This window comes from Cebus imitator, unplaced genomic scaffold, assembly GCF_001604975.1.
Source record: "Cebus imitator isolate Cc_AM_T3 unplaced genomic scaffold, Cebus_imitator-1.0 Scaffold415, whole genome shotgun sequence".
NCBI lineage: Eukaryota > Metazoa > Chordata > Mammalia > Primates > Cebidae > Cebus > Cebus imitator.
This window is the reverse complement of record NW_016107730.1, coordinates 351,825-378,476: the sequence shown is the minus strand read 5'-3', so window position 1 is coordinate 378,476 and position 26,652 is coordinate 351,825. Positions and strand designations below refer to the sequence as shown.

At 50.5% G+C, this 26,652-nt stretch overlaps 3 protein-coding genes across 5 annotated transcripts in view; all 3 read left to right on the top strand.

Moving 5' to 3' along the window:
* Positions 1-209: 209 nt before the first annotated feature.
* Positions 210-10,568, top strand: PSME3 (proteasome activator subunit 3). The gene is made up of 11 exons (XM_017509379.2): positions 210-1,098; positions 1,758-1,790; positions 1,913-1,975; positions 2,171-2,275; positions 5,057-5,105; positions 5,506-5,618; positions 6,170-6,238; positions 6,376-6,443; positions 6,543-6,597; positions 6,725-6,811; positions 8,322-10,568. The coding sequence occupies exons 1-11, from the start codon at positions 1,057-1,059 to the stop codon at positions 8,400-8,402; spliced, it is 765 nt and encodes a 254-aa protein (XP_017364868.1). The 5' UTR covers positions 210-1,056; the 3' UTR covers positions 8,403-10,568.
* Positions 10,569-10,708: 140 nt separating this feature from the next.
* On the top strand, positions 10,709-17,820 carry AOC2 (amine oxidase copper containing 2). Of its 3 annotated transcripts, none has more exons than XM_017509366.2 (4): positions 10,709-13,025; positions 16,198-16,483; positions 16,719-16,848; positions 17,195-17,820. In XM_017509366.2, exons 1-4 carry the CDS (start codon positions 11,438-11,440, stop codon positions 17,459-17,461), a joined length of 2,271 nt encoding a protein of 756 aa, XP_017364855.1. In that variant the 5' UTR covers positions 10,709-11,437; the 3' UTR covers positions 17,462-17,820. The 3 variants fall into 3 exon arrangements, with proteins under 3 accessions (XP_017364855.1, XP_037587569.1, XP_037587570.1); XM_037731641.1 differs by having other exon boundaries at positions 17,168-17,820; XM_037731642.1 differs by lacking the exon at positions 16,719-16,848.
* A 220-nt stretch (positions 17,821-18,040) lies between these two features.
* The window catches only part of AOC3 (amine oxidase copper containing 3), a 25,475-nt gene continuing 16,863 nt past the window's right edge, over positions 18,041-26,652 (top strand). Inside the window, 5 exon segments of the mRNA XM_017509365.2 lie at positions 18,041-20,083; positions 21,559-21,756; positions 21,759-21,843; positions 22,866-22,995; positions 23,916-24,104. Coding sequence (XP_017364854.1) covers positions 18,484-20,083; positions 21,559-21,756; positions 21,759-21,843; positions 22,866-22,995; positions 23,916-24,104 — 2,202 coding nt within the window. The 5' untranslated portion in view covers positions 18,041-18,483.

The following is a 26,652-nucleotide window of genomic DNA, read 5'->3' as shown; positions in this document are numbered from 1 at the left end:
TAAATGTTGATTACTTGTTGAAATACTTGGATAAATTGGGTTAAATACATAACTAAAATGTTCAGTTGTTTCTTTTACTTTTTAATCGTAGCTGCTAGAAGATTCCAGCCTACATATGTGACTCACATATTTCTAGGTTCTGAGACAGTGCCCTGGCCCATTTTATCGAACTAAATATCCAATGTCGAGAGGTCGAATGAATGGGTGAATGAAGAGGTATAGTCTCAAGCTTCCATTAGAAAAATAGATACAGCATTGCCGTGGAAGTTAGGAGATATGGGTTCTGGCACAGGATGCACTGGAAACGCCTTGGACAAGCCCTACCCTACTCTGGCCGTCAATGTGCCCATTAGATAGTATCTTTGAGGTCTGGAAGCTTACGAGAATCAGTGCAAGAGATATGTACCAGGAAAGCTGGATATAACGGCACTTGTCTTTTCCGCTCTAGCCTAAACACCTGAGGCTCGGCGGAGGCGGCGGGAATCAGGGACTACACCCCGAGAACCCAGTACCCGGGTCCCCGACTTCCCCGAGCCTACGTCACTGGGGCGCGACGGCGTTGTCCTCGGGACTGCAGCGGCTGAGAAATGCCATTCGGTGAAAGCGAGTTCCGGGCCAACAGAGGGTCACACCGTTTCCGAGTCTCTCGAAGGCTCAATTCTCAGTGCACCATTGCCCACCGCTCACCCTTTCACTTCACCCCTATCCGACTCTTGCCCCGGACCCTGTGAACCCAGCCCGGAGCGTCCAAAGCCGACTCTCATCGCGGCTGCGCAGGGCACGTGCACAACCTCGCAGAAGTCTCGGCGATTGGATGTGACGCGATTTCCGGCGTGAGCGGCGAAAGCCGGGAGAGCGAGCGAGAGTGCGACCAGGCAGCAGGCTGCCGGCGGGCGGGCGGACGGCACGGAGGGAGGGAACGAGCGAGCAGTGAGTGAGCCAGCGAGGGCGGCCGGGTCCCGAGGTCAGCCGAGATTCCGCAGGTACCTCTTGCCCCCTCCCCGGAGTCCACAGCGCCTCCGGTGTCCAGCGGATCGGACACGGCCCGGCCCGGCCATGGCCTCGTTGCTGAAGGTGGATCAGGAAGTGAAGCTCAAGGTAGCGGCACCGGTCCGGCCTTTTTGCCCCTAGCTTTGATCCCCCAGCAGTCTGAACGGCTTCTTACTCCCCATGGCGTCTTTGTCTCCCTGGGGATACCAGCTCTGAGCTTCCGCTCGGCTCAGCCCAGCCCCCAGCTCCCGGGGTCGGCTTCGCGGGAGAAGAAAATATAGGATGGCTTTCTGTTCCGCGTCTGATGATGAAGAGTGCGGGGGACACCTCTGCGGACACGTGTTGGACTCAGGGCTTTAGGCCGGTGACAGCTGGAAATCTCCCAGCCCAGCAATGTACCTGGGCACTGCCCCTGCCCTTGGTGGCTGCTCTGCCTCGTATCATAGGCCAGGTCTGGGTGGGGGTTGGCACGTTTGTGAGCTCACATCTCCCCTAACTACCTGTCTTTTGTCTGCTTATGAAATTCAGACAGCTTCAGACACAGGGAGGGAGAGGAGAGGAGACAAGCAGGTGCTGCCCTCAAGCCCTGCGTCCTTCTCCTGAGATGGAAAAATGGGTCCTCAAAAAAATAAAGTATTTGCAGTCTGGGGGCCTCTCAGCTTCTTATTACAGTTACAAGGTGAGGGAAAGACAGTTGGATTTGGGATTCTCTATCCTGCCCTTACCTCTGTCACCAGGTACTCAGTTGCTCTCTTTGTTAATTTTAGGTTGATTCTTTCAGGGAGCGGATCACAAGTGAGGTGAGTGAAATAAATAGAAAAATGGGTGTTGGTTAATTGAGAGTTTCCCAAAGAGGAGATACCTATATAGAGAGAGACCTTCCCACAGATACTAATCCAGCTGTATTTTCCCTCCTCTTTAGGCAGAAGACTTGGTGGCAAATTTTTTCCCAAAGAAGTTATTAGAACTTGATAGTTTTCTGAAGGTGAGAGACCCTTTTCTTTCCTCAAATTCCCCAATTTTTTTGGCCCTGGTTTTACTGTCAAGTGGGACAAATTGTGTGTTGATTCTTCTTTTTATTTTTTTAAACTGTAAAAGCACTTTCATTTCTTGCCCTTCAAATCAAATACTTCTTTGTTCAACTTGAAAAGATTAATGTTTTGGGGTGGGTGTCTTTCAGGAACCAATCTTAAACATCCATGACCTAACTCAGATTCACTCTGACATGAATCTCCCAGTCCCTGACCCCATTCTTCTCACCAATAGCCATGATGGACTGGATGGTGTAAGTGTCCTATGTTTGTAAGTGTCCTATGTTTGTCTTTGTGTTCTTGAGCAGTAGGTCCTCTGTCCTCTCTTTCTTTGTCAGTTTAACATGTACAGAGGGAACAGTGGGATTTGGACCTGGGAACTAGGACTCTGTTATAGACACCATGACTCTAGTGTACTCTTTTTATTTCTTTATTATTTTTTTTTTTGAGACGGAGTTTCGCTCATGTTACCCAGGCTGGAGTGCAATGGCGCGATCTCGGCTCACCGCAACCTCCGCCTCCTGGGTCCAGGCAATTCTCCTGCCTCAGCCTCCTGAGTAGCTGGGATTACAGGCACGCGCCACCATGCCCAGCTAATTTTTTGTATTTTTGGTAGAGACGGGGTTTCACCATGTTGACCAGGATGGTCTCGATCTCTTGACCTCGTGATCCACCCGCCTCGGCCTCCCAAAGTGCTGGGATTACAGGCTTGAGCCACCGCGCCTGGCCCCTCTTTTTATTTCTTATTTATTTATTTATTTTTGAGAAAGAGTGTCACTTTTTTTTTTTTTTTTTGGCCCGGGCTGGAGTGTGGCAGCTCAAGCACTGCTTACTGCAGCCTTGACCTCCCGGACTCAAGCTGTTTTCTCTCCTCAGCCCCCCAAGTAACTGGGACTACAGGAGTGTGCCACCATGCCCAGCTGATTTTTGTATTTTTTGTAGAGATGGGGTTTCGCCATAATGCCCAGGCTGGTCTCAACTCCTAAGCTCAAGCAATCAACCCAACTCGGCCTCCCAGAGTTGGGACTACAGGCGTGACCCACTGCATGGGGCCTCTAGTATATTCCCTTTAGACCCTGAGTTTCATTTATGACATGAAGTTAATATGCTAATGCTACTCAGTGTTAGAGTGAGTTTCAAATAAAACTGGCTTCATCAGGTTACCCGGATTTTCCCATGGCTCTGAAGAAGACTTTACTTATCTTTTTTCTATGTCCTGAGTAGTATTATGGGATACAAAGTTGTTCTTGCTGTATAACTGCAATCACAGTCTTTGCTCTGCATTTTTAACACCTAGTTCTTATCAGTCATGTGTCCACATGCTGTTAGAACACTGATGATACTATATTATAGTCTATAGTACTGCCTCACTAATGGAACTTGTATATCTGGAAGACAGGATCTATTTTTTTTTTTTTTTTTTTTACAGAGTCTCACTCTGTTGCCTAGGCTAGAGTGCAGTGGTACGATCTTGACCTACTGCAACCTCTGCCTCCCAGGTTCAAGTGATCTCCCGCCTCAGCCTCCTGCGTAGGTGGGATTGCAGGTATACACCAACACGCCTGGCTAATTTTTTAATTTTTAGTGGTGACAGGGTTTCACCATGTTGGCCAGACTGGTCTCGAACTTCTGACCTCAAGTGATCCGCCCACCTTGGCCTCCCAAAGTGCTGCCATTACAGGCATGAACCACCATGGTCCAGCTGGAAGGAACTATTTTAATCTTTGTATTCCCAGCACCTAGCGTTGATCCTGGTCTATGGCAGTTGCTAAATACATGTCTGTTGACTGAATAATGTGCTCCTTTGTAGAACCAGCAGATTTGTACATATTCCCTTAATTATCTTCCCTGCTTTGATTGGTTCTTTTTTCTTATTCTTTATAATGCTTAATATATTGTGTTTCTGGAAAGATAGGTCTTCCCAACTAGAGCATAATTTGCTTTGTGGCAAGAACATTTTCTTTCTTTTTTAGAGGGGGAACAGAGGCTGGCTCTGTCACCTAGGCTGGAGTGCAGTGACACAGTCTCGGCTCGTTGCAGCCTCAAAGTCTTGGGCTCAAGCCATCCTCCTACCTCAGCCTCTCAGGTAGCTGGGACTGCAGGCACATATGCCATCATGTCCAGCTAGTTTTTGTATTTTTTGTGGGAGATGGGGTTTCCCTACATTGCCTAGGCTTGTCTCAAGCAATCCGCATGCCTCGGCCTCCCAAAGTGCTGGGATTACTGGCATGAGCCACGGCGCCCAGCCCAAGAATCTTCTTTTTCTTTCTTTTTTTTTTTTTGAGAAGAGTTTTGCTCTTGTCACCCAGGCTGGAGGTCAGTGGTGTGATCTCAGCTCACTGCAACCTCCGCCTCCCAGGTTCAAGCGATTCTCCTGCCTCAGCCTCCCAAGTAGCTGGGATTATAGGCGCCTGCCACCACGCCCAGCTAATTTTTTGTATTTTTAGTAGAGATGGGATTTTGCCATGTTGACCAGGCTGGCCTCGATCTCCTTACTTCAGGTCATCCACCCACCTGGGCCTCCCAAGGAGCTGGAATTACACGTATGAGCCACTGCACCCAGCCTCCAAGAACCTTTTCTTTTTTTTTTTGAGATGGAGTTTCGTTCTTGTTACCCAGGCTGGAGTGCAATGGCACGATCTTGGCTCACCGCAACCTCCGCCTCCTGGGTTCAGGCAATTCTCCTGCCTCAGCCTCCTGAGTAGCTGGGATTACAGGCACGCACCTCCATGCCCAGCTAATTTTTTGTATTTTTAGTAGAGATGGGGTTTCACCATGTTGACCAGGATGGTCTCGATCTCTTGACCTCGTGATCCACCCGCCTCGGCCTCCCAAAGTGCTGGGATTACAGGCGTGAGCCACCGCGCCCGGCCAAGAACCTTTTCTTAAAGCTTTATATGTACTTAGGAAATTGTACAGCAATTAATAACACAAACTATGAGGCTGAGGAAGGGATTAAACTTGTTTGAAGGGTATCTTGTGATGGAGATGTGGGTGTCAAAAGCAGGCTTATCCCTGCCTCTTTGTATCCGTAGCCCACTTATAAGAAGCGAAGGTTGGATGAGTGTGAAGAAGCCTTCCAAGGTAAGAGCCACCCTTACCTCCTCTCCCCTCACCCCACCCCTGACTTGCAGCCCTGAGAAGCAAGATGGATCTGGTGTTCTCCTGACCAGGAAGCAAGATCTAATCTTATTTCCCGGAAGTAGCATTCCCAGCTCCTCCAAACCTGCTAATTATTTAGTGCTCTAAACCTGGTTTTCCAATAAATAGAGAGTTTAAGGCTTTTGTCATATTTTAGATGCTCATCTGTTGTTCTTTTGTTCCATGCATTCTCATTGATTCTAATAGTGGTGTCATGGTAGGATTGTGACAAATGGAAGGCAGAGGTCATAGCATGTGATAGGTATAGGGAAAATGAGAGAAAAGTAGGGGATGCTGTGTCCTTTCCTCTTCCCTGATCGTTTGACCTTCATATCTCTGCCAGGAACCAAGGTGTTTGTCATGCCCAATGGGATGCTGAAAAGCAACCAGCAGCTGGTGGACATTATTGAGAAAGTGAAACCTGAGATCCGGCTGCTGATTGAAAAATGTAACACGGTGAGGCACAGGCTAGTGACCTATGGGCCAGCCCCAAGTACCCCACTTGAAGTACAAAAAACAGTGGGTGTAGGGGTGGTATGGGAATTGACAGACTAGGTTTTGTGTGTGTGTGTGTGTGTGTGTGTGTGTGTGTGTGTGTGTGTGTGTGTTTTGAGATGGAGTCTTGCTCCATCACCCAGGTTGGAGTACAGTGTTGCCATCTTGGCTCACTGCAACCTCTGCCTTCTGGGTTCAAGGGATTCTTCCGCCTCAGCCTCCCGAGTAACTGAGATTACAGGCACCTGCCAACACACCCAACTAATTTCTGTATTTTTAGTAGAGACAGGGTTTTACCATGGTGGGCCAAGCTAGTCTCAAACTCTTGACCTCAGGTGATCCACCTGCCTTGGCCTCCCAATTTGTTGGGATTACCAGCGTGAGCCACCGTGCCTGGCCAGACTAGGTATTTTGACTTCTCTGTTCCTGGCATCTGGCCCCAGCAGTCTGAATTGTGTACTTCATGGCTTCAGCCTTCAGGCAAAGGTCCTCATATATTTTTTGGCATCCAGGTCAAAATGTGGGTACAGCTCCTGATTCCCAGGATAGAAGATGGAAACAACTTTGGGGTGTCCATTCAGGTAATATACCTGCATCATGAACTAGGAAGAGAGGTTTGGGAGAGATACTCTCATCTCTCCTGCCTTATCTTTCTTCTCTGGGGCTGCTGTGGATGACATGGCTTTTGATGCACCTGTTGTTTGTTTGTTTGTTTTAGGAGGAAACAGTTGCAGAACTAAGAACTGTTGAGAGTGAAGCTGCATCTTATCTGGACCAGATTTCTAGGTAGGGCCGCTTGGGCTTGGCCCAGGCACTGGGGGCTGATGAGGTGGTGGGCATCATCAAGGGTCTCCTGCAGCTTCCTCCTCTTCTCTCTCCTTCCAGATATTATATTACAAGAGCCAAATTGGTTTCTAAAATAGCTAAATATCCCCATGTGGTAAGTAAGGGGTTTGTGGCCTGAGGGTGGAGGTGGCAGCATAGTGAAGAGTGACTACTACTGGAAAGGGGCTGTCTGGGAGCAGCTGGGCCTCGGGGACTAGCTTTTGCCTCTACCCTCCTTGCAGGAGGACTATCGCCGCACCGTGACAGAGATCGATGAGAAAGAATATATCAGCCTTAGGCTCATCATATCAGAGCTGAGGAATCAATATGTGAGTAACCTCAATCCTTGTCCATAGTTGCTGTGGTTTCTCTTAGTTGAGAATATTGAAATTCTCTGAAGGGCAAAGATGAGGGTCTGAGGTAAAATGAGTAGACCAAATTCTGTTCATGAACTCAATGTTGAGAAGCATGAAGTCATCTAGCAGGGTATCTCGCTTCCTTCTACCTGAGTGGAGGGGTGTGCAATATAGTATGGTTAAGATGTGGGTGTCAGAGTCAGACAGACTTAGGTTTGCAACCAGGTCTACCTGTATTGTGTGACCTGGAGCAAATTGTGCAAGCTCAAACTTCAATTTCTTCTTTAAAATGGGACTGAAGAGGCCAGGCATGGTGGCTCACACCTGTAATCTCAGCACTTTGGGAGGCCGATGTGGGCGGATCACAAGGTTAGGAGTTCAAGACCAGCCTGGCCAACATGGTGAAACCCTGTCTCTACTAAAAATACAGAAAAATTAGCCAGGCGTGGTGGCAGACGCCTGTAATCCTAGCTACTCCAGAGGCTGAGGCAGGAGAATCGCTTGAACCCAGGAGGCAGAGGTTGCAGTGAACCAAGATTGCACCACTGCACTCCAGCCTGGGCAACAATACTGTAACTCCGATTTTAAAAAAGGGGTGGGGGGGGGGACTGAAGAGTACCTACTGCACAAAATTGTTTTGTTTTGTTTTGTTTTTTTAAGTAAGTGAGATAACACATTAAAGGACTTGGTGCAATTCTCACTATGTTTAGGGCACAATACATGTTGTTATTAGACACTGGGGCCTTGGAAATACCCATTTACACCCAGTTGTAGTGTAAGAGAGGTGGTGCTGCCACCCTGAATGCAGGCTCAAGTGAGATTAGAATTACAGTAAGTCACGGCCGGGCGCGGTGGCTCAAGCCTGTAATCCCAGCACTCTGGGAGGCCGAGGCGGGTGGATCACGAGGTCAAGAGATCGAGACCATCCTGGTCAACACGGTGAAACCCCGTCTCTACTAAAAATACAAAAACATTAGCTGGGCATGGTTGCGCGTGCCTGTAATCCCAGCTACTGAGGAGGTTGAGGCAGGAGAATTGCCTGAACCCAGGAGGCGGAGGTTGCGGTGAGCCGAGATCGCGCCATTGCACTCCAGCCTGGGTAACAAGAGTGAAACTCCGTCTCAAAAAAAAAAAGAATTACAGTAAGTCCTCACTTAACATTGTCCATAGGTTCTTAGAAACTGAGACTTTAAAAATGATGTATATCAAAACCAAGATTTTTTTTCATTTGCATTGTAACAAAATGACATTGAACAAAGTGACGTTATTTGAAACTATGTTATTTGGGGACTTTCTGTACTTGGTTTGTTTGCCTGCTGTACTTTGATTTGCTTAAAGTCAAAGTTGCTAAGAACTTATTGATGACATTAAGGACTTACTGTATGCAAATGATTGCTTGGGGATTTGTGTGGGGGGGTCTCTCATTTTCTTGGTGAGGTAAGGCTGTACAGATGTGTGATTCCCCTGATTCCTCTTCTCCCAGGTCACTCTACATGACATGATCCTGAAAAATATCGAGAAGATCAAACGGCCCCGGAGCAGCAATGCAGAGACTCTGTACTGAGGCCAGGGCCAGGGCCAGGGGACTTTGTGAGTCTGGCTCAAGACCGACATTGCCTTGGTTTGTTACATGACTATCGTGATGGGGAAGCTGGCTGGAAATAGTAATCACACCTCTCTGTTTTTAGTTAGAGTCTAATGAAGCTCTCATCTAGTTCTGTGATGTGTTTACCTCTTTTTTCAGGCCTCAGGAACTCTTCTATTTCCTTCCCTAATACCCCACACCCAACCTGTCCTAATTTCTGGAGAACTCCAGGTTTGTGTGTGCAGGATGTTGGCACAAAAATACTTGTGTTTCCACTCTCCTCTCCCTCCTGTGTCTTGGGCTTTATGTTTTCTTCCTTTTGATGATTAGTTGGTTAAAAGCTGAGGGAATTGGAGGAAAAGTGCCAGGTGTTTTTGAGGAACTGGGGTGGCGGCAGGGGGGACCAACTCTTCCTCACATGAGGTTACTGTCTTTCCTCTATGGGCATTGGATCCTCCCAAGTTGCCCTGGTGATGACTTAGGGCTTCACATCTGTGTACATCCCACCTTGAATCTTGATCATGACGAGAAACACCTTAGGCCTTCAGTCAATTCCCAAGCTCCTTCAGATGTTTTTATAATGGGGGTTTTCACATGCACATATGTGTATGCATGTATACACCCATACAGACATGCACACACACCCTCCTACTCCATTGCCTAACATACCCTCTCTTTCCATGATCCCTGTCACATACCTTTCAGGAGGTGATGGTTGTCTTAGTTGTCGTCTACCCAGACAAACATCTTGGGCCTGTCCTCCCTCCTGATACTGTAGCCTGTTGGTACCCAGGGTGAGTTGGTGGAGAACAGAGATGAGAAGCAGAGGACTAGGAGAAGGCCTGTCCCTCTCTGACTCAGCCCTTTTTGTCATTATTGCAAAAGCTGGTCCTCTTGACTCCTGGTTGCCTTTTCCCACGCAGTTGTCAGTTGTGGTGAAGGTGTCTGCAAGTGTGAGGTCCAGATGCTGCTGCTCATGTTGGGCTTTCCTTTCAGGAAATACTCTCTTATATATGTAGTGTTGGGCCTCCATGGAAAGCAGTCATTGATGTGTATGTGTGTGTGCACACACACATGCATATACATGTTTGTGTATGTGGAAATGCGCTAGGCAAGTGAAAACTATAGAAGAGTTGCCTCCTGTCTCTTGAATCTTCCAGAGATACCACTTAACTGTTAACAGCTTTTGTGTTAATCCCCATCAGGCCCCAGCTCTTTTATTCCACCACTGCTGGAGAGTTGATATCTGCAGTCAGCCTGCCCGTGACTCTCAGTGTCTGTTTCTGACTTTTATTCTTCCTGTCTCTGTCTTCCAACCCCCAATAATATTTCCACCTGGCTTTTTTTACTCCCAATATTCTGTAGAGAAGGAGTCAGGGTGCTGTCTTCCCACGAATAGTACTCAGTAACAAACCAATTGCATTTTAGTTGGGCAGTGCCCCCGCCCACCCTCCAGATCCCTTCCAGCTGAAACCCTTCCCTCCTCCCACCATGTGTTCCTCAGTTTCCCTTTCTGTTTGTTGGATTGTTCCGCTGCTGCCCCTCCTCACCCTACCACCCTTGGATCGTAATGTAAAATTCTTTTACCATGTCAAGAAATTATTAAAAATACAGGTACTTTGACCTCTTTCTAAAGCTGCAGACCCTGGTGCAGTGCTCCGGTGGCTCAGGACGTACTCATGCTCACGTGTGCACGTTTGGACACCCACCTCCATGGACACCTAGCCATCCTGTCGTGTGTCCTGATGCCAGTCAAGCCGAATCTTTTCCCCAGTATAGTGGAAAGACTCAGGCTTCTGCCTACCAAGCAAGGGTTGGTCCTTCATTTGTGTTCAGTCTGAATTACTGGAAAGTTAGTTCTTCCCAGACCTAAGCTGCCTTCTCTCCCTACTTTCAGATCCTTGTTCCTTCCTTCCCCGGTGATACCCATGAACTGCCAGTAGAGGCTGCTATAGTTCCGTGTGTAGGGAATGAACTGGTTCAAGGCATGTCCTACCCAGTCATTTTCTTTACCTTATATGAATCCTCCCTGAATAATGTCTTAAGTTTCTTGAGGAGACTCCTAGTTTTGCTTTTCACATTACTTGGAGGGCTGCCTAGGAATCTGTCTCCCTCTGAAATAAAGTTTCCTCAACTTCCACCTTGCAAGTAGCCTTCTGGTTTCCAGTGATCCCCTCGTGGTCTCTGTAAAAAGAGTCTAAGGTCTTGAGCAGTGGAAGGCAGCTGCTATGTTGTGTTTCAGAGATGACTACCAAAAGCCAGCAGTTTGTGAGTGCCTCCCCTGGGCCAGGCTGTTAAGTTCCTGATGTGCATGGTGACATTTAATCTTAAGGAATCTGTAGAGTGGTTGTATCCATTTGTTACAGATGAGGACACTGAGACTCAGGACGAGTAGTTCCGCTAAGGTTACACAGCTTAGGGAACTGGGATTGGTGGACAAACCTGATTACTAAGCCCAGGCCCTCAGCCACTCCTCTGGATGGAAAAGGCCTGAGACTACAAATTAAGGGCTTGGCATTAGGCCACAGGCAGAATTCAGTGCTTACTGCTGAACAAGGCAGTGCATCCTGGAGCTTTGGGATGCAGCTCCTGCCAGGAGGTAGGAAAATGTACAGTTTAGTGCTTGCAAGCAGGCTGCAGAACTTAATTGGGCATCTGAGGTTTGTACTCTTCCTGAGACCCATTCTGGGTGGAAACTGGAGGTCAGCATTGTTAACTCTGATTCCCTCTCATCTGGTCTAAATGATGGAAATCAGTAGTTGGTACTGACTGCTACCAGTGGGAGTTCAGGGGCGAGGAAGAGGCTGTGCATGTGGAAGTAGTGCCTTGGGCCAAACCACAGGACAGAAAATTGGAACAGAATTATATAAAACAAGGTCAGAAATTTCCTGTCCAACCCATGGGGTGGAGTTTTCTCCATCTCTCTCCATCCTAGTGAATATAAACCTGGACTTGATGTCAGTAACTGGAAGGAGCAGCTGTTAGAACTCTGATTTCAGCTCTCAGCATCCGCCATGCATCTCAAGATAGTCCTGGCTTTCCTGGCACTGTCGCTCATTACCATCTTTGCCCTGGCCTATGTTTTGCTGACCAGCCCTGGTGGTTCCAGCCAGCCTCCCCGCTGCCCCTCTGTATCCCACAGGGCCCAGCCCTGGCCACACCCTGGCCAGAGCCAGCTGTTTGCAGACCTGAGCCCAGAGGAGCTGACAGCTGTGATGCGCTTTCTGACCCAGCGACTGGGGCCAGGGCTGGTGGATGCAGCCCAGGCCCGGCCCTCGGACAACTGTGTCTTCTCAGTGGAGCTGCAGCTGCCTCCCAAGGCGGCAGCCCTGGCCCACCTGGACAGGGGGAGTCCCCCACCTGCCCGGGAGGCACTGGCCATCGTCCTCTTTGGTGGACAACCCCAGCCCAACGTGAGTGAGCTGGTGGTGGGGCCGCTGCCTCACCCCTCCTACATGCGGGATGTGACTGTGGAGCGTCATGGTGGGCCCTTGCCTTATCACCGTCGCCCGCTGCTGAGAGCTGAGTTTATGCAGATGTGGACACATCTGAAAGAGGTGGAGCTACCCAAGGCACCCATCTTCCTGGCTTCCGCCTTCAACTACAATGGCTCTACCTTGGCAGTTCTGCATGCCACCCCTCGGGGCTTGCGCTCGGGGGACCGAGCTACCTGGATAGCCCTCTACCATAACATCTCAGGTGTTGGTATTTTCCTTCACCCTGTGGGGCTGGAGCTACTACTGGACCACGGGGCCCTGGACCCTGCCCACTGGGCTGTCCAGCGGGTCTTCTACCTTGGGCGCTACTATGCAGACTTGGGCCAGTTGGAACAGGAATTTAAGTCTGGCCGGTTGGAAGTGGTTAGAGTCCCTCTACCCCCACCAAATGGGGCGTCATCCCTGAGGCCTCGGAATTCCCCAGGTCCTCCTCCCCCTCTGCAGTTCTCGCCCCAGGGTTCCCAATACAGTGTGCAAGGAAATCTGGTGGTATCCTCCCTCTGGTCATTTACCTTTGGCCATGGGGTGTTCAGCGGCCTGAGGGTTTTTGATGTTCGGTTCCAGGGTGAGCGAGTGGCCTATGAAGTCAGTGTCCAGGAGTGCTTGTCTATCTATGGTGCTGATTCACCCAAGACAATGGTGACTCGCTATCTGGATAGCAGCTATGGACTTGGCCGTAACAGCCGAGGCTTGGTGCGGGGAGTGGACTGCCCCTATCAAGCCACAATGGTGGACATCCATATATTAGTGGGCAAAGGGACAGTCCAGCTTCTCCCGGGGGCTGTGTGTGTATTTGAGGAAGCCCAGGGACTGCCTCTTCGAAGGCACCACAATTACCTTGAAAATCATTTCTATGGTGGTTTGGCCAGCTCAGCCCTTGTGGTCAGGTCTGTGTCGTCTGTGGGCAACTATGACTACATTTGGGACTTTGCGTTCTACCCAAATGGGGCACTTGAAGGGCGGGTCCATGCTACGGGCTATATCAACACCGCTTTCCTGAGAGGGGGAGAGCAGGGCCTCCTGTTTGGGAACCGTGTGGGGGAGCAAGTGCTGGGAGCGGTGCACACACATGCCTTCCACTTCAAGCTGGATCTGGATGTGGCAGGTGAGTGCTGAGTGGATGAGGATGGAGGTTGGGGTGGGGTGGGCAGAGGGAAAGGAAGGGAATCTCCCTGGTCAAGCTGAGATCTTGAGTGGCAAGAGTGAGGTGTTCCAGCACCACAGCTCTAGTGGCAACAGAGCAGGGACTATGAGCATATTCAGTGCAGTCAGCCTGGTACTGGGCTACTGGGTATCTGGCAAAAGGTGAAAGGTATTCCCCCTCCCAGCCCTTCTGACTTGCTGTGATTGTGAAACTAGTTTAAATGTAATGCTGGGCATGATTGCCTTAGCCTCAAGTGACACTGGGTAGGTGAACTGGCCCTATCAGAGGCCCAGTGGGGCTGGAGTTGGAGCACTTTGCTTCTTCCTATTTCTGAGGGCCAGTGGGGGTGGGGAGAGCAGGGATCTGAGCTGAGGTCGGAAGCAGTCTATCCAGAGTCTTCAGGGTGGGGGTGGACCTGGGGGCTTGGGAAGGGGAGGGTACTATAGCTGGGGTTGTTCCCCAGGATAGGGCCACTCCTCGTTGGGAGGGCCATCTCATTCCTGTCATCTCCTGACTCTGGTGACATGGCAGACAGCTTGGTGCAGGTATGGAAAGGGATTTTTCAAGCACAAAGGGCTCAAAGCACAGACTACTTGCTGTTCCTGACAGACTGTCAAGGACAGAAAAACTTGAGAATCACAGACATTTAGATCCACAAAGAAAATCTCACTGGACCCTCTCCATTTTAAGGGAAACTAAGGAAGGTGGGGGGAAATGGGACAGAAAGTGACTGCCCAAGTATAATGCAACATAAACTAAACTTGTATTTCTTGCGCAATGTTTCCTCATCCTCATGGCATGTGTGTGCCTGTGTGTGTCTGTGTGCATGCACTTGCACTATGGTCGCAGTGGGCTGGAGGGCAGGGAGGACTAATAGCATGTTTGAAATGATCATATTAACTAGATTATTCTTTGACTTACTTGGATTTTGACTGTCTTCTGATTGGAAGTTTTTCTTCAGCATCTTTGGCATTAAAGAGCCTTGTTTTGGGAAGTAACATTTATTGGATCCCTAGCATGGGCGGCTGCTGTGGGCCAGAGAGGCTGTGTCAGGCACCAGTGCACAGGATGGCTTCAGAGGCACCAGCGTCAGCAGTGTCTCCTGTGCCAAGTGTCTTCATATAGGTCTCATTTAAAGGAACTAACAGTCCAGACCTGCAGAAAGTGTGTGGCCAAGTGCTGAGTTAGGCAATGCAAGTTATGGATGCTGTAGAATTCTAAGGAGCTCCCAGACAAAGGTGTGAATATGCTTGCTTCTGAAAAAGACTGACAGTACTTCCTACCTTGCTGAGATCAAAAGTGAAGCCTCAGAGCAGGGAGGAGTATGTGGGGGACCATGGGAAAGGATTGGGTTTTCTTTTCTTTTTTTGAGGCAGAGTCTCACTGTCACCGAGGCTAGAGTGCAGTGGTGCTATCACAGCTCACTGCAGTCCCAGTCTCCTGGGCTAAAGCAATCCTCCTGCCTCAACCTCCTGAGTAGCTGGGACAACAGGCACACACCACCACGCCCAGCTTTTTTTTTTTTTTTTTTTTTTTGAGACAGTCTAACTGTCACACAGGCTGGAGTGCAGTGGTACAATCTCAGCTCACCACAACCTCCACCTTCCAGGTTCAAGCGATTCTTGTGCCTCGGCCTCCAGAATAGCTGGGATTACAGGCATGCACCACCTCCAGCTAATTTTTTTAGTAGACACGGGGTTTCACCATGTTGACCAGACTGGTCTTGAACTCCTGGTCTCAAGTGATCCACTCACCTCAGCCTCCCAAAGTACTATGAGCTACCATGCCCAGCCTTTTTTATTTTATTTTATTTTATTTTTTTTATTTTATTTTTTTTTTTTTGAGACGGAGTTTCACTGTTGTTGCCCAGGCTGGAGTGCAATGGCGTGATCTCGGCTCACCGCAACCTCTGCCTCCTGGGTTCAGGCAATTCTCCTGCCCCAGCCTCCTGAGTCGCTGGGATTACAGGCACGCGCCACCATGCCCAGCTAATTTTTTGTAGTTTTAGTAGAGACGGGGTTTCACCATGTTGACCAGGATGGTCTCGATCTCTTGACCTCGTGATCCACCCGCCTCGGCCTCCCACAGTGCTGGGATTACAGGCTTGAGCCACCGCGCCCGGCCTTTTTTATTTTTTTTTTAAGGCAGTATTTCATTCTGTTACCCCAGCTGGTCTCCAGCACCTGGGCTCGAAGGATCTGCACCACCCTGCCACCAGCCTCCCGAGTCACAAGCCCCCACACCCGGCTCGGGAGTCAGTTTTTCAGCTAGCTTGTCCAAGACAAATATTATTATCCCTTTCATAGTTAAAAGAATGTCACCAGTCAACTGCATGTGCTTTTCTGTTTATTGGCAACAGCCATGGAACAGCTTTAATTATGCCCAGTGTAGGGATTCAGAAAATGAATCTGCGAAGCAAATTAGTCTAGGGACTGTTGGGTAGTCCATTGCTAATAGAACTTTCTACAGGGATAGAAATGTTCTATATTTGTCCTGTGACTCTAAACAATAGCCACTATCCATGTGTGGCCACTGGGTACTTTTAATGTGGTTAGTGTCAGGGACTGATTTTATTTTATTTTATTTTATTTTTTTTGAGACAGGGTCTTGCTCTGTTGCCCAGGCTGGAGTGCAGTGGTGTGAACTCAGCTCACTGTAGCTACAACCTCCTGGGCTCCAGCGATCCTCCCACCCCAGCTTCCCAAGTGGCTGGGACCACAGGCATGCACCTCCATGCCTGGCTGATTTTTTTGTTGTTTGTAGAGTCAGGGTTTTGCCACGTTGCACAGGCTGGTCTCAAACTCCTGGGCTCACATGATCCACCTGCCTCAGCCTCCCGAAGTGCTGGAATTGCAGGTATGAACCACCTCACCTGGCCCTGAATTTTAATTTTCATAGCCACGAATTTTAATTTTCATAGCCACATATGGCTAGTGGCTACCCTATTGGACAGGGTAAGTGGGAAGAAGATAAGAGTTTTCGCTTGCCCAGACCTCCTGGCTTCCAGCGCAGTGCGCTCTGATGCTCTCTGCCTTTTGTCACACCAGTGCAGTGGACATCATGGAAAAGACAGGGATCTGGCCCAGAGACCTTACCTGGTATGGAACTCATCTTCCTTCCCTCACCCTGGCAGGGCTGAAAAACTGGGTGGTAGCTGAAGATGTGGTGTTTAAACCTGTGGCCGCCCCCTGGAACCCAGAGCACCAGCTACAGCGCCCACAGCTGACTCGGCAGGTCCTGGGAAAGGAGGACCTGGCAGCTTTTTCCTTGGGAAGTCCCCTACCCCGCTACCTCTACCTGGCTAGCAACCAGACTAATGCCTGGAATCACCAGCGTGGGTACCGAATCCAGATCCACAGCCCCCTTGGCATACACATGCCCCTGGAGAGTGACATGGAGAGGGCCCTCAGCTGGGGGAGGTGAGGAGGGCCCGGGACTGGGTGGAAGGGAAGGACTGTCCCTCCCCCACCCCAGCCCTTGGAGACTCCAACTCCCTGCCCATGGCTACCATTCATCCCTGTACCTCCCCTCACACCCAAGTTAGATACACAGTGGGAAGAGGTCTCACACAGAATCTGATGTAAGGGACTTCTGGGCCAGTAAAGGCACTTGGCATTTTCCAACACCACCTTCTTGACAACGATTCCTGGTCAGATACCAGCTTGTGGTGACCCAGAGAAAGGAGGAGGAGTCACAGAGCAGTAGCATCTATCACCAGAATGACATCTGGACACCCACAGTTGCCTTTGCTGACTTCATCAACAATGAAACCCTCTTAGGAGAGGTTGGTTGCCCTAGGGATGGAGGAAAGGGACACCTGTGGGCATGGCATCTTGGCTATCCAGCCTCTAGCCATAGGTTAGGGGGAGTGGCTAATTTCCAGTTCACAGGTTCAGAGGCCATGCAGTTTTCTGATGACCAACACAGGTCATCCCTCCTGGGGTGAGATTGGCTCTGGGACACTGGCTCCCTGTCTCCCCACACAGCTGCTCATGTTGGTTGCTCCTCTTGTATAGGCACAAGCCTGGCTGAGTGGAAGCCAGGCTGAGGCTGGAGGCTGGGATTGTGGCTTAAGGGTGGTTCTTCGGGTCTTGCTTCCATAGTCCTCCAGCTCCTCCCTCTTCCTGCAGGACCTGGTGGCTTGGGTCACAGCCAGCTTCCTGCACATTCCCCATGCGGAGGACATCCCCAACACAGTGACTCTGGGGAACAGAGTTGGCTTCTTGCTCCGACCCTATAACTTCTTTGATGAGGACCCCTCCATCTTCTCCCCTGGCAGCGTCTACTTTGAGAGGGACCAGGACTCTGGGCTCTGCAGCGTCAATCCCGTGGCCTGCCTCCCCAACCTGGCAGCCTGTGTCCCAGACTTGCCCCCTTTCTCCTACCATGGCTTCTAATCCTGAGGGTGTTGGGGGCCGTGGTTAGGCACAGGTACCTTTCTCTGTTTCCACCTTCTGTTCATGTGCTTTTACCACACCTGCTGCCCAGATTCCCACCCTCTCAATGTTCCTCTCACGGTAAACCCCCATCCGTCCCTTTGGTTAATTCGTACTTCCTGTTCATTTCTAAAATGTTAAATTATAAAAATGATTTTTAAATATTCAGGCAAAAATACCACAAATCTTACTAAGAAAGAGCTGGCGTTCACATTATAGGAGACATTTCTTTATGCATGTGCATTCAAAAAGAAAAGCAGATAGAATTTTGGAAAACATGTTATATGTAATTTATAATAAAAAATATGAGAGGAATTTTACTTGAATTTATTGTTTGACATTTTAAGTGTCTAGGGTTTTCCAGAGAATACTAAGGACTCTGGCCAGGGAACTTAGCGACGACGGAAGACAGAGGGTAATGGGGATAGACCTGGCCAAGGAATGTTGTTTGGAAAGCAAAAGGGGCAGGGGGTGGGGGGGTCTTTGGAAGGAGAACAATAGTGTGAAGTTACAGGAAAGAACATCTGGCCCTGACTAAGTCGGGGGTTGGGGAAGAAGCTGGGCTGAGGGCAAGCGAGGCTGCTCTGCACAGATCCCCTCCCTTCCCGGGATGAGCTGCATTTTCATGCTCAGGCTGGCTGGCTGCATTATCTCGAAATTTTCCTTCCCCTTCCCCCCAGCCTCAACTCTCCCCAACTCCAACCCTGACCCACAGCGTAGAGTCTGATTTGGAGCATGGAAGACAAAACCATGTAAGGTCTGTGGAAATCACAGCTGCTCAGACCCGCCTCCGGCTCTGGCCACCCCGCCCCCTTGCCCCAGCCTCCCTGTGTCCTTCCCACCCTTAGTCCCAGGCATCTGACTACTGGGAACCTCAGCCAGAGTCCAGGAGCGCCCCCCGCCACCATCAGAGCCCCCGTCTTGCTGGCCTGAGAATACATTGCTCTCCTTTGGTTGAATCTGCTATCCGTCTTCACTGGAAAATGAACCAGAAGACCATCCTGGTGCTCCTCGCTCTCGCTGTCATCACCATCTTTGCGTTGGTTTGTGTCCTGCTAGTGGGCAGGGGTGGAGATGGGGGTGAACCCAGCCAGCTTCCCCACTGCCCCTCCATATTTCCCAGTGCCCAGCCTTGGCCACACCCTAGCCAGAGCCAGCTGTTTGCAGACCTGAGCCCAGAGGAGCTGACAGCTGTGATGCGCTTTCTGACCCAGCGGCTGGGGCCAGGGCTGGTGGATGCAGCCCAGGCCCGGCCCTCGGACAACTGTGTCTTCTCAGTGGAGCTGCAGCTGCCTCCCAAGGCGGCAGCCCTGGCCCACCTGGACAGGGGGAGCCCCCCACCTGCCCGGGAGGCACTGGCCATCGTCCTCTTTGGTGGACAACCCCAGCCCAACGTGAGTGAGCTGGTGGTGGGGCCGCTGCCTCACCCCTCCTACATGCGGGATGTGACCGTGGAGCGTCATGGAGGCCCCCTGCCCTATCACCGCCGCCCCGTGCTATTCCGAGAGTACCTGGACATAGACCGGATGATCTTCGACAGAGAGCTGCCCCAGGCTTCTGGGCTTCTGCACCACTGTTGCTTCTACAAGCCCCGGGGACGGAACCTGGTGACAATGACCACGGCTCCCCATGGTCTACAGTCAGGGGACCGGGCCACCTGGTTTGGCCTCTACTACAACATCTCAGGGGCTGGGATCTTCCTCCACCATGTGGGCTTGGAGCTGCTGGTGGACCATAAGGCCCTGGACCCTGCCCGCTGGAGCATCCGGAAGGTGTTCTATCAAGGCCGCTACTATGACAGCCTGGCCCAGCTGGAGGCCCAGTTTGAGGCCGGCCTGGTGAACGTGGTGCTGATCCCAGACAATGGCACAGGTGGGTCCTGGTCCCTGAAGTCCCCTGTGCCCCCGGGTCCGGCTCCCCCTCTGCAGTTCTATCCCCAGGGTCCCCGCTTCAGTGTCCAGGAAAGTCGAGTGACCTCCTCACTGTGGACTTTCTCCTTTGGCCTCGGAGCATACAGTGGCCCAAGGATCTTTGACGTTCGCTTCCAGGGAGAACGACTAGCTTATGAGATCAGCCTCCAAGAGGCCTTGGTCATCTATGGTGGAAATTCCCCAGCAGCAATGGTGACCCGCTATGTGGATGGAAGCTTTGGCATGGGCAAGTACTCCACGTCCCTTACCCGTGGGGTGGACTGCCCCTACCTGGCCACCTACGTGGACTGGCACTTCCTTTTGGAGTCCCAGACCCCCAGGACAATACGCGATGCCTTTTGTGTGTTTGAGCAAAACCAGGGCCTCCCCCTGCGGCGGCACCACTCAAATCTCTACTCCTACTACTTTGGGGGCCTTGCGGAAACGGTGCTGGTCGTCAGATCTGTGTCCACTATGCTCAACTATGACTATGTGTGGGATATGGTCTTCCACCCCAGTGGGGCCATAGAATTCAGATTCCATACCACAGGCTACATCAGCTCAGCATTCCTCTTTGGTGCTACTGGGAAGTACGGGAACCAAGTTGCAGAGCACACCCTGGGCACAGTCCACACCCATAGCGCCCACTTCAAAGTGGATCTGGATGTAGCAGGTAAGGCATTTTGGTGGGGAGAAGGCTTCTGGAAGAAGGGCTGGAAAGTTGGTTCCATTTGCTCTGGGTTTTATATATATTATCCCAGAAAGAAAGATGTGGATTTTTATGCTTCCCCTTTTGCTGGATGAGAAAGAGTTGGCTGCTGAGTTTTATTTGGATCTTAGCTCACTGCCTGGGTGCAAAGCTGCAGCCTTCCTGCACGTGACCTCATCAGAAGATCTTGGGAAATGGCCAAGCTGAGGCAGGAGGCAGGAAGAGGGTCCCCATTGCCCTCTTCCCTCCCTTGTACTGATCTGGGCTCTGCTGCTGGGAGGCAGCCCTCTGCTTCTCAGCTCGTTTCTGTGTCTGGCCTGTGCTGCTGGTGTGTTGGAGGATCTCTTTGCATTCTACCAAGTCCCTGGCATGTGCAGGTCAGACATGGAACATTCTAGGTTGCACATTTCCTTTGGAGATGGACCCTCCTCCTTTCTGATTTTCCTTCTTTCTCTGGGCACAATTCACTTAAGTGTGAGGGGTCGCATGGATCCCGTGGAGCATTCCAGATAGATTCTGGAGTCTGGTCACAGAAAGAGGCAAGGCTACATGATGGCTTGGAGTCTTCATCTTTGTCTTTTCACTGTCCTTCCCCACATTGAGTCCATCATCAGGTGTTTTTTTTTTTTTTTTTTCCCTGTTTTGCACCTGCAATATCTCGCCGGGTCACACTGCCATGCCCTGCATGTCCTCTCTCTGCTGTTTCCACTCTTATTGCTCTCAGATCCAAAAGCCACTCTGCACCCAGAGGGCCTCCCATGCACACCAGCCTACCCTACACTCAGTTCTCACTTTCCTCATTGCCTGTGGGATCCTGTCCACAGAACCCCCTCAACACTCTGTCCTCCACAGCGCAGCTCCAACCTGCCTGGCCATGCTCCGCACAGCTGCCCCGCGATACTCCACGTCCCTGGACATGTTACAGTCAGGCATCCTCGTTTTTGCTTATGCTTTGTTTCTCCTTAGAATGTTTCCATGTCATCTCTTTTGGTAATGTCCTTTAAGGCCAGGCTAAAAAGTGGCCCAGAAGGGCCCCCTTTTCCTGCCTGCACCTGTATTACTGTGACCCAGAAGCTGCCTAGGCCATGCTCCTCTCACAGGACAGGCCAGTCAGTGGTTTGCCTGTCTGCGTGGAAAGCGAGAGGGTAAGGATGATGCGCATTCATCTCTGTCTCCAGGGGCGAGTACAGTCCTCTCTGCTAATGAATGCTGAAAGAATGAATGAGTGAAATTGAATGAAATCCATGATGAAATATTTTAATTTATAGGTCAACAGCTTTGGCTGAAGGATTGCAGGTATCTTGGGGAGAGGGAAGAGAAGCAGGGCACACTCAGTTCTGACCTGCTCTTTGGCCCCCACTCTGAAGCCAGGTGGGGGCAGAGTCCAGAGGAGCAAGGGCAGTTGCATGACAGGCCCTCCCCCACCCTACCCCGAGCAGGACTGGAGAACTGGGTCTGGGCCGAGGATATGGCCTTTGTCCCCATGGATGTGCCCTGGAGCCCTGAGCACCAGATGCAGAGGCTGCAGGTGACCCAGAAGCTGCTGGAGACAGAGGAGCAGGCCACCTTCCTGGTGGGAGGCGCCATCCCTCGCTACCTGTACCTGGCCAGCAACCACAGCAACAAGTGGGGTCACCCCGGGGCTACCGCATCCAGGTGCACAGCTTTGCTGGAGAGCCGCTGCCACAGAACAGCTCCATGGAGAGAGGCTTCAGCTGGGGGAGGTGAGTGGTTGGCGGTCAGGAGGGAGTGGGGCAGGCAGACTGGATGAAGGGCTCTACACTGTTCCACCTCCTACAGGTACACACAAACATACACACACATTCCTGTGGCCACAATCTGTTGTCACTCAAAACAAAGCCTAAAGGGTGGGTGGAGGAATGCTGAGATAGGAGGCATTGAAGGAAATCTAGGAAAATATTAATGGTAGACTCTAGACTGTGAGTATGTTTATGTTCACCATACAATTCTTCCAACTTTTCCTTATGTTTAAAACGCTCCCTGGGCCGAGTACGGTGGGTCACACCTGTAATCCCAGCACTCTGGGAGGCCGAGGCAGGCGGATCACCTGAGATCGGGTGTTCAAGACAGCCTGACCAACATGGAGAAACCCTGTCTCTACTAAAAATACAAATATTAGCCAGGGGTGGTGGCGCATGTCTGTAATCCCAGCTACTTGGGGGGCTGAGGCAGAAGAATCGCTTGAACCCGGAAGGTGGAGGCTGCGGTGAGCCGAGATCATGACATTTCACTCCAGCCTGGGTGACAAGAGTGAAAGTCCATCTCCAAAAAAACAAACAAACAAAAACGTTCACATGAAAGGTTGGAGGAAAAACACAGTGAGCTAGGAACACAGATTGGAGGGAGGATTCCCTAAAATCGAGGCATTTGAGATACTGAACTTGACCTAGGATGGGAAACAGGCCATGTCCATATGTGTGGTTCCAAGGCCAAGGCTCAGCATCATGCTCTGATCCAGATGGACGGATGAGCAACATTCCTGCCTGAAGTCTGCTGGGCCAGTTGATGTTTAAGGTACAGGAGAGAGGACAAATGGGGAAACTCTACAGAGGAGAGAGAGAGAGAGAGAGGCAGAAACAGGCAATGAGGACTGGACAGAGAATGATCCAGAGGCTCAAGACTCCAAGACTTTGGGGCTCATTTCCCACTTGTATTCACTCTTCGGTGCAGCTTCAGGCAGTGGCACAGTTGATGACCTTGTAGCTCTAATAAAAAACTCCTGTAGGTACCAGATGGCGGTAACCCAGAGGAAGGAGGAGGATCCCAGTAGCACCAGCATCTACAATTTGAATGACCCTTGGACACCCACTGTGGACTTCACTGACTTCATCAACAATGAGACCATTGCAGGGCAGGTCAGTTGCATGCAGTGGTGAGCATGGAGTTGGGGGTGGGAGAGGGGAGGAGTCAGGGGGACCAGATGAGCCCCTTCACTGCCTCCAGAGCCAGATTCCTCAGGGATCTTCAGAATCCACTAAGAATGAAACTTTGACCGGGTGCAGTGGCTCATGCCTGTAATCCCAGCGCTTTAGGAGGCTGAGGCAGGTGGACCCCCAGCACTTTAGGAGGCTGAGGCAGGTGGATCTCTTGAGGTCAGGAACTCGGGACCAGCCTGACTAACATGGTGAAACCCCATCTCTACTAAAAATACAAAAACGAGGCTGGGCATGTTGACTCACACCTATAATCCCAACACTTTGGGAGACTGAGGTGGGCGGATCACCTGAGGTTGGGAGTTCAAGACCATCCTGACCAACATGGAGAAACCCCATCTCTACTAAAAATACAAAAATTAGCTGGGCATGGTGGCACATGCCTGTAATCCCTCAGGAGGCTGAGGCTGGAGAGTTGCTTGAACCCAGTAGGTGGAGGTTCCAGTGAGCCCAGATCACGCTATTGCACTCCGGCCTGGACAATGTCGTGATCTAAACTCCGTCTCAAAACAAACAAACAAAAACTAGCAGGGTGTGGTGGGACACACCTGTAATTCCAGCTATTTGGGTGGCTGAGGCTTGAACCCAGGAGGCGATAATTGCAGTGAGTTGAGATCATGCCACTGCACTCCAGACTGAGTGATACAGCGAGACTCTGTCAAAAAAGAAAAGAAAAGAAAGGAGAAAAAGAAAGAAAAAACTTTATGATTTCACATTTTTCCTGACGAACTAAGAACATGTGGGTAGGTGAGGTGACTCCCTGTCTGCAAAATCACTGTGGGAGGCAGGGCACATCCTCAGCAAAACCAGAGCTCATGATCCTCTTCCTTCTCCCCTGCTAGGACTTGGTGGCCTGGGTGACAGCTGGTTGTCTGCACATCCCACATGCAGAGGACATTCCTAACACAGTGACTGTGGGGAACGGCATGGGCTTCTTCCTCCGACCCTACAACTTCTTTGACGAAGACCCCTCCTTCTACTCTGCCGACTCCATCTACTTCCGAGAGGACCAGGATGCTGGGGCCTGTGAGGTCAACCCCCTGGCTTGCCTGCCCCAGGCTGCTGCCTGTGCCCCTGACCTCCCTGCCTTCTCCCATGGGGGCTTCTCTCACAACTAGGCAGTCCCTGGGATGGGGTACGTGGCCAAGGGCTCCAGGGCCAGGGCATGAGGGATGGGGAGCAGCTGGGCACTGGGCTGGCAGCCTGGTTTCCTCTCCCCTGCACCAGAACTCTTTCTTCTACTGCCCTCCCTCACATCCCTTGTGGATGCCAGCTGTGCTGAGTTCCCATCTAGAGAGGTGAGGCATGGCCCAGCCTGGAGCCTGGAGCTGTGGCCGAGGGCTTCCCTAGATAGTTCCCTTTTTTGCTGTCTGTCTTTTCCAAATCTTTTTAGGCCATTTCCAAGGACTCTAAAAGGGGATGATTCCCTGGAGACCCCATGGTAGGGTTACCAGTCCTGCAAGTCCATAGCTGAGCTGGAAGGGATGCTTCTGCTCACATTCCCTCTCATCCAGGTTCCTTCTCTTCCTCCCTCTTACCTGCGTCCTCCTCCTCCTGTTCCTGCCTTCTCTTCCATCCTGCAATTTCTCCTGAAGCCTGACAGGATATCCCTACCTCCCAGCCCCTGGTGCTCCCCCAGCCCTCAGTTGCTAATCAACTTCAGTCTCCTCTCCAGCCCTGTGGAAGTCTCAAAGATGCAATGGGACACCTAACTGGAGTGGCCAATCCTTGTGTGTCCCTTGTGTCTGTTGCTTATTGGGAGTAGGAGTTGCTCCCATCTCTGTCCTGGGGCAGGGCGTGCTTCAGGACAGCTCCCTCTGCACATTTGTGTCTGCCTGCCTTGTGCTCTCTAGAGGAGGATGGTCATCGTGACAGAAGCAGCTTAAGTTAGAATTTCAAGTGGTTTTGTGGGTTCAATGATAATGAAGAATAGTCATTTTGTGCCCGGGCTCTGTATTCTGCAACAGCCTGTTTGGGAGGCTGGAAACCAAGGGTGGGCATCAAAGGTGAGAAGCCAAAGCCCCTAGAACTCCAGCCACCCAGCCAGGGGCTGTCCAGTCACATTCAGGCATGCAAATGAGCTGGGCCCTGGGTGGCAGCAGGGAGGGGCCTGGCCTAATGGGAAGGGGTCTGGCCTGGTCCATGCTTGGGCTCCCCTCGTCACTGCTATCCCTCCTGAGGTCTGGATTAGGGATGGGGACAAAGAAATAGAGTTGAGAAACAACAGAAACGTTTTTCCCTAAAGGATTGGTTAAATCAATTCTCATACAGCCTTACAATACTATGCAGCTAAAAAATAATTGTATGTCTTTATATACTAATATATAATAATCTTCAAGTGAAAAAAGCAAGACACAGAAATGTGTATAGCACACTTCCCATTTGTGTTTTAGAAAGGAGGAGAATGTAAATACATGTTTGCTTATGTACATCTATTCATTCAGAAGAAATGGATAACACTGATTACTTCTGGGAGGGGAACCAGGAGGTTGGGGGCAGGGGATGGAAGGCTCTTAGCACTTATGCCCTTTTGTACATTTTGAATTTTGAAACGTGACTGTATTATCTATTCAAAATAAACAATAAATGGGCCCAAACAAGAACTGACTTTTTCTTTTTCTTTTTTTTTTTGAGACAGAGTTTCACTCGTATTGCCCAGGCTGGAATGCCATGGCATGATCGCGGCTCACCACAACCTCCTGGGTTCAAGCAATTCTCCTGCCTCAGCCTCCCGAGTAGCTGGAATTACAGGTGTGCGCCATCATGCCCAGCTAATTTTTGTATTTTTAGTAGAGACAGGGTTTCACCATGTTGACCAGGATGGTCTCAATCTCTAGACCTTGTGATCCACCCGCCTTGGCCTCCCAAGACTTTTTTTTTAATTACATTTTTTTTTAAGCAGGTTGTGGGTAGGGTAAAGTGGGTTAAGGAATGGGATCAGGGATGAAATTTTCTCAAGTTCCTGAGAGCCAGAGAAGCAAGTGTGGCCTCTAGTAACTCCTTTTGCCTTCTCATGCTTGTACATTTTTTTTTTTTTTTTTTCTGAGACAGAGTCTTGCTCTGTTGCCCAGGCTGGAGTGCAATGGCGCAATCTCGGCTCACTGCAACCTCCGCCTCCCAGGTTCAAGCAATTCTCCTGCCTTAACCTCCTGAGTAGCTGGGATTACAGGCATGCACCACCATGCCCAGCTAATTTTGTATTTTTAGTAGAGATGGGGTTTCACTATGTTGGCCAGGTTGGTCTTGAACTCCTGACCTTGGGTGATCTGCCCACCTCAGCCTCCCAAAGTGTTGGGATTACAGGTGTAAGCCACCATGCCTGGGCTGAACTTCTCCTTTCAATGCATATACTGTTGTCCCCACCTCCTTACAGCTCCTTCTAATGGCTACTTGCATCATCGTCAGTGCTGGGGGAGGGGGAGCAAAGAAATTCAGATATCCACCCCCACCCACTCAGCATCTTGTTCACTTGAATTTAGTTGCCTTGAACCCCATCTCCAGACCAAAGATCATGAGTATATGTGGTGTGTGTGTAATTGTGTATCAACTGTCACACACTTTTTTTTTTTTTTTTTTTTT

Bases quoted from the DNA above. Each gene is read 5' to 3' on its own strand.
- PSME3 (XM_017509379.2), top strand. From the start codon at position 1,057: ATGGCCTCGTTGCTGAAGGTGGATCAGGAAGTGAAGCTCAAG. The intron at 1,099-1,757 runs GTAGCGGCACCG...TGTTAATTTTAG, and splicing joins ATCAGGAAGTGAAGCTCAAG to GTTGATTCTTTCAGGGAGCG. The intron at 1,976-2,170 runs GTGAGAGACCCT...GGTGTCTTTCAG, and splicing joins AACTTGATAGTTTTCTGAAG to GAACCAATCTTAAACATCCA.
- AOC2 (XM_037731641.1), top strand. From the start codon at position 11,438: ATGCATCTCAAGATAGTCCTGGCTTTCCTGGCACTGTCGCTCATTACC. The intron at 13,026-16,197 runs GTGAGTGCTGAG...TCACCCTGGCAG, and splicing joins GCTGGATCTGGATGTGGCAG to GGCTGAAAAACTGGGTGGTA. The intron at 16,484-16,718 runs GTGAGGAGGGCC...ATTCCTGGTCAG, and splicing joins AGGGCCCTCAGCTGGGGGAG to ATACCAGCTTGTGGTGACCC.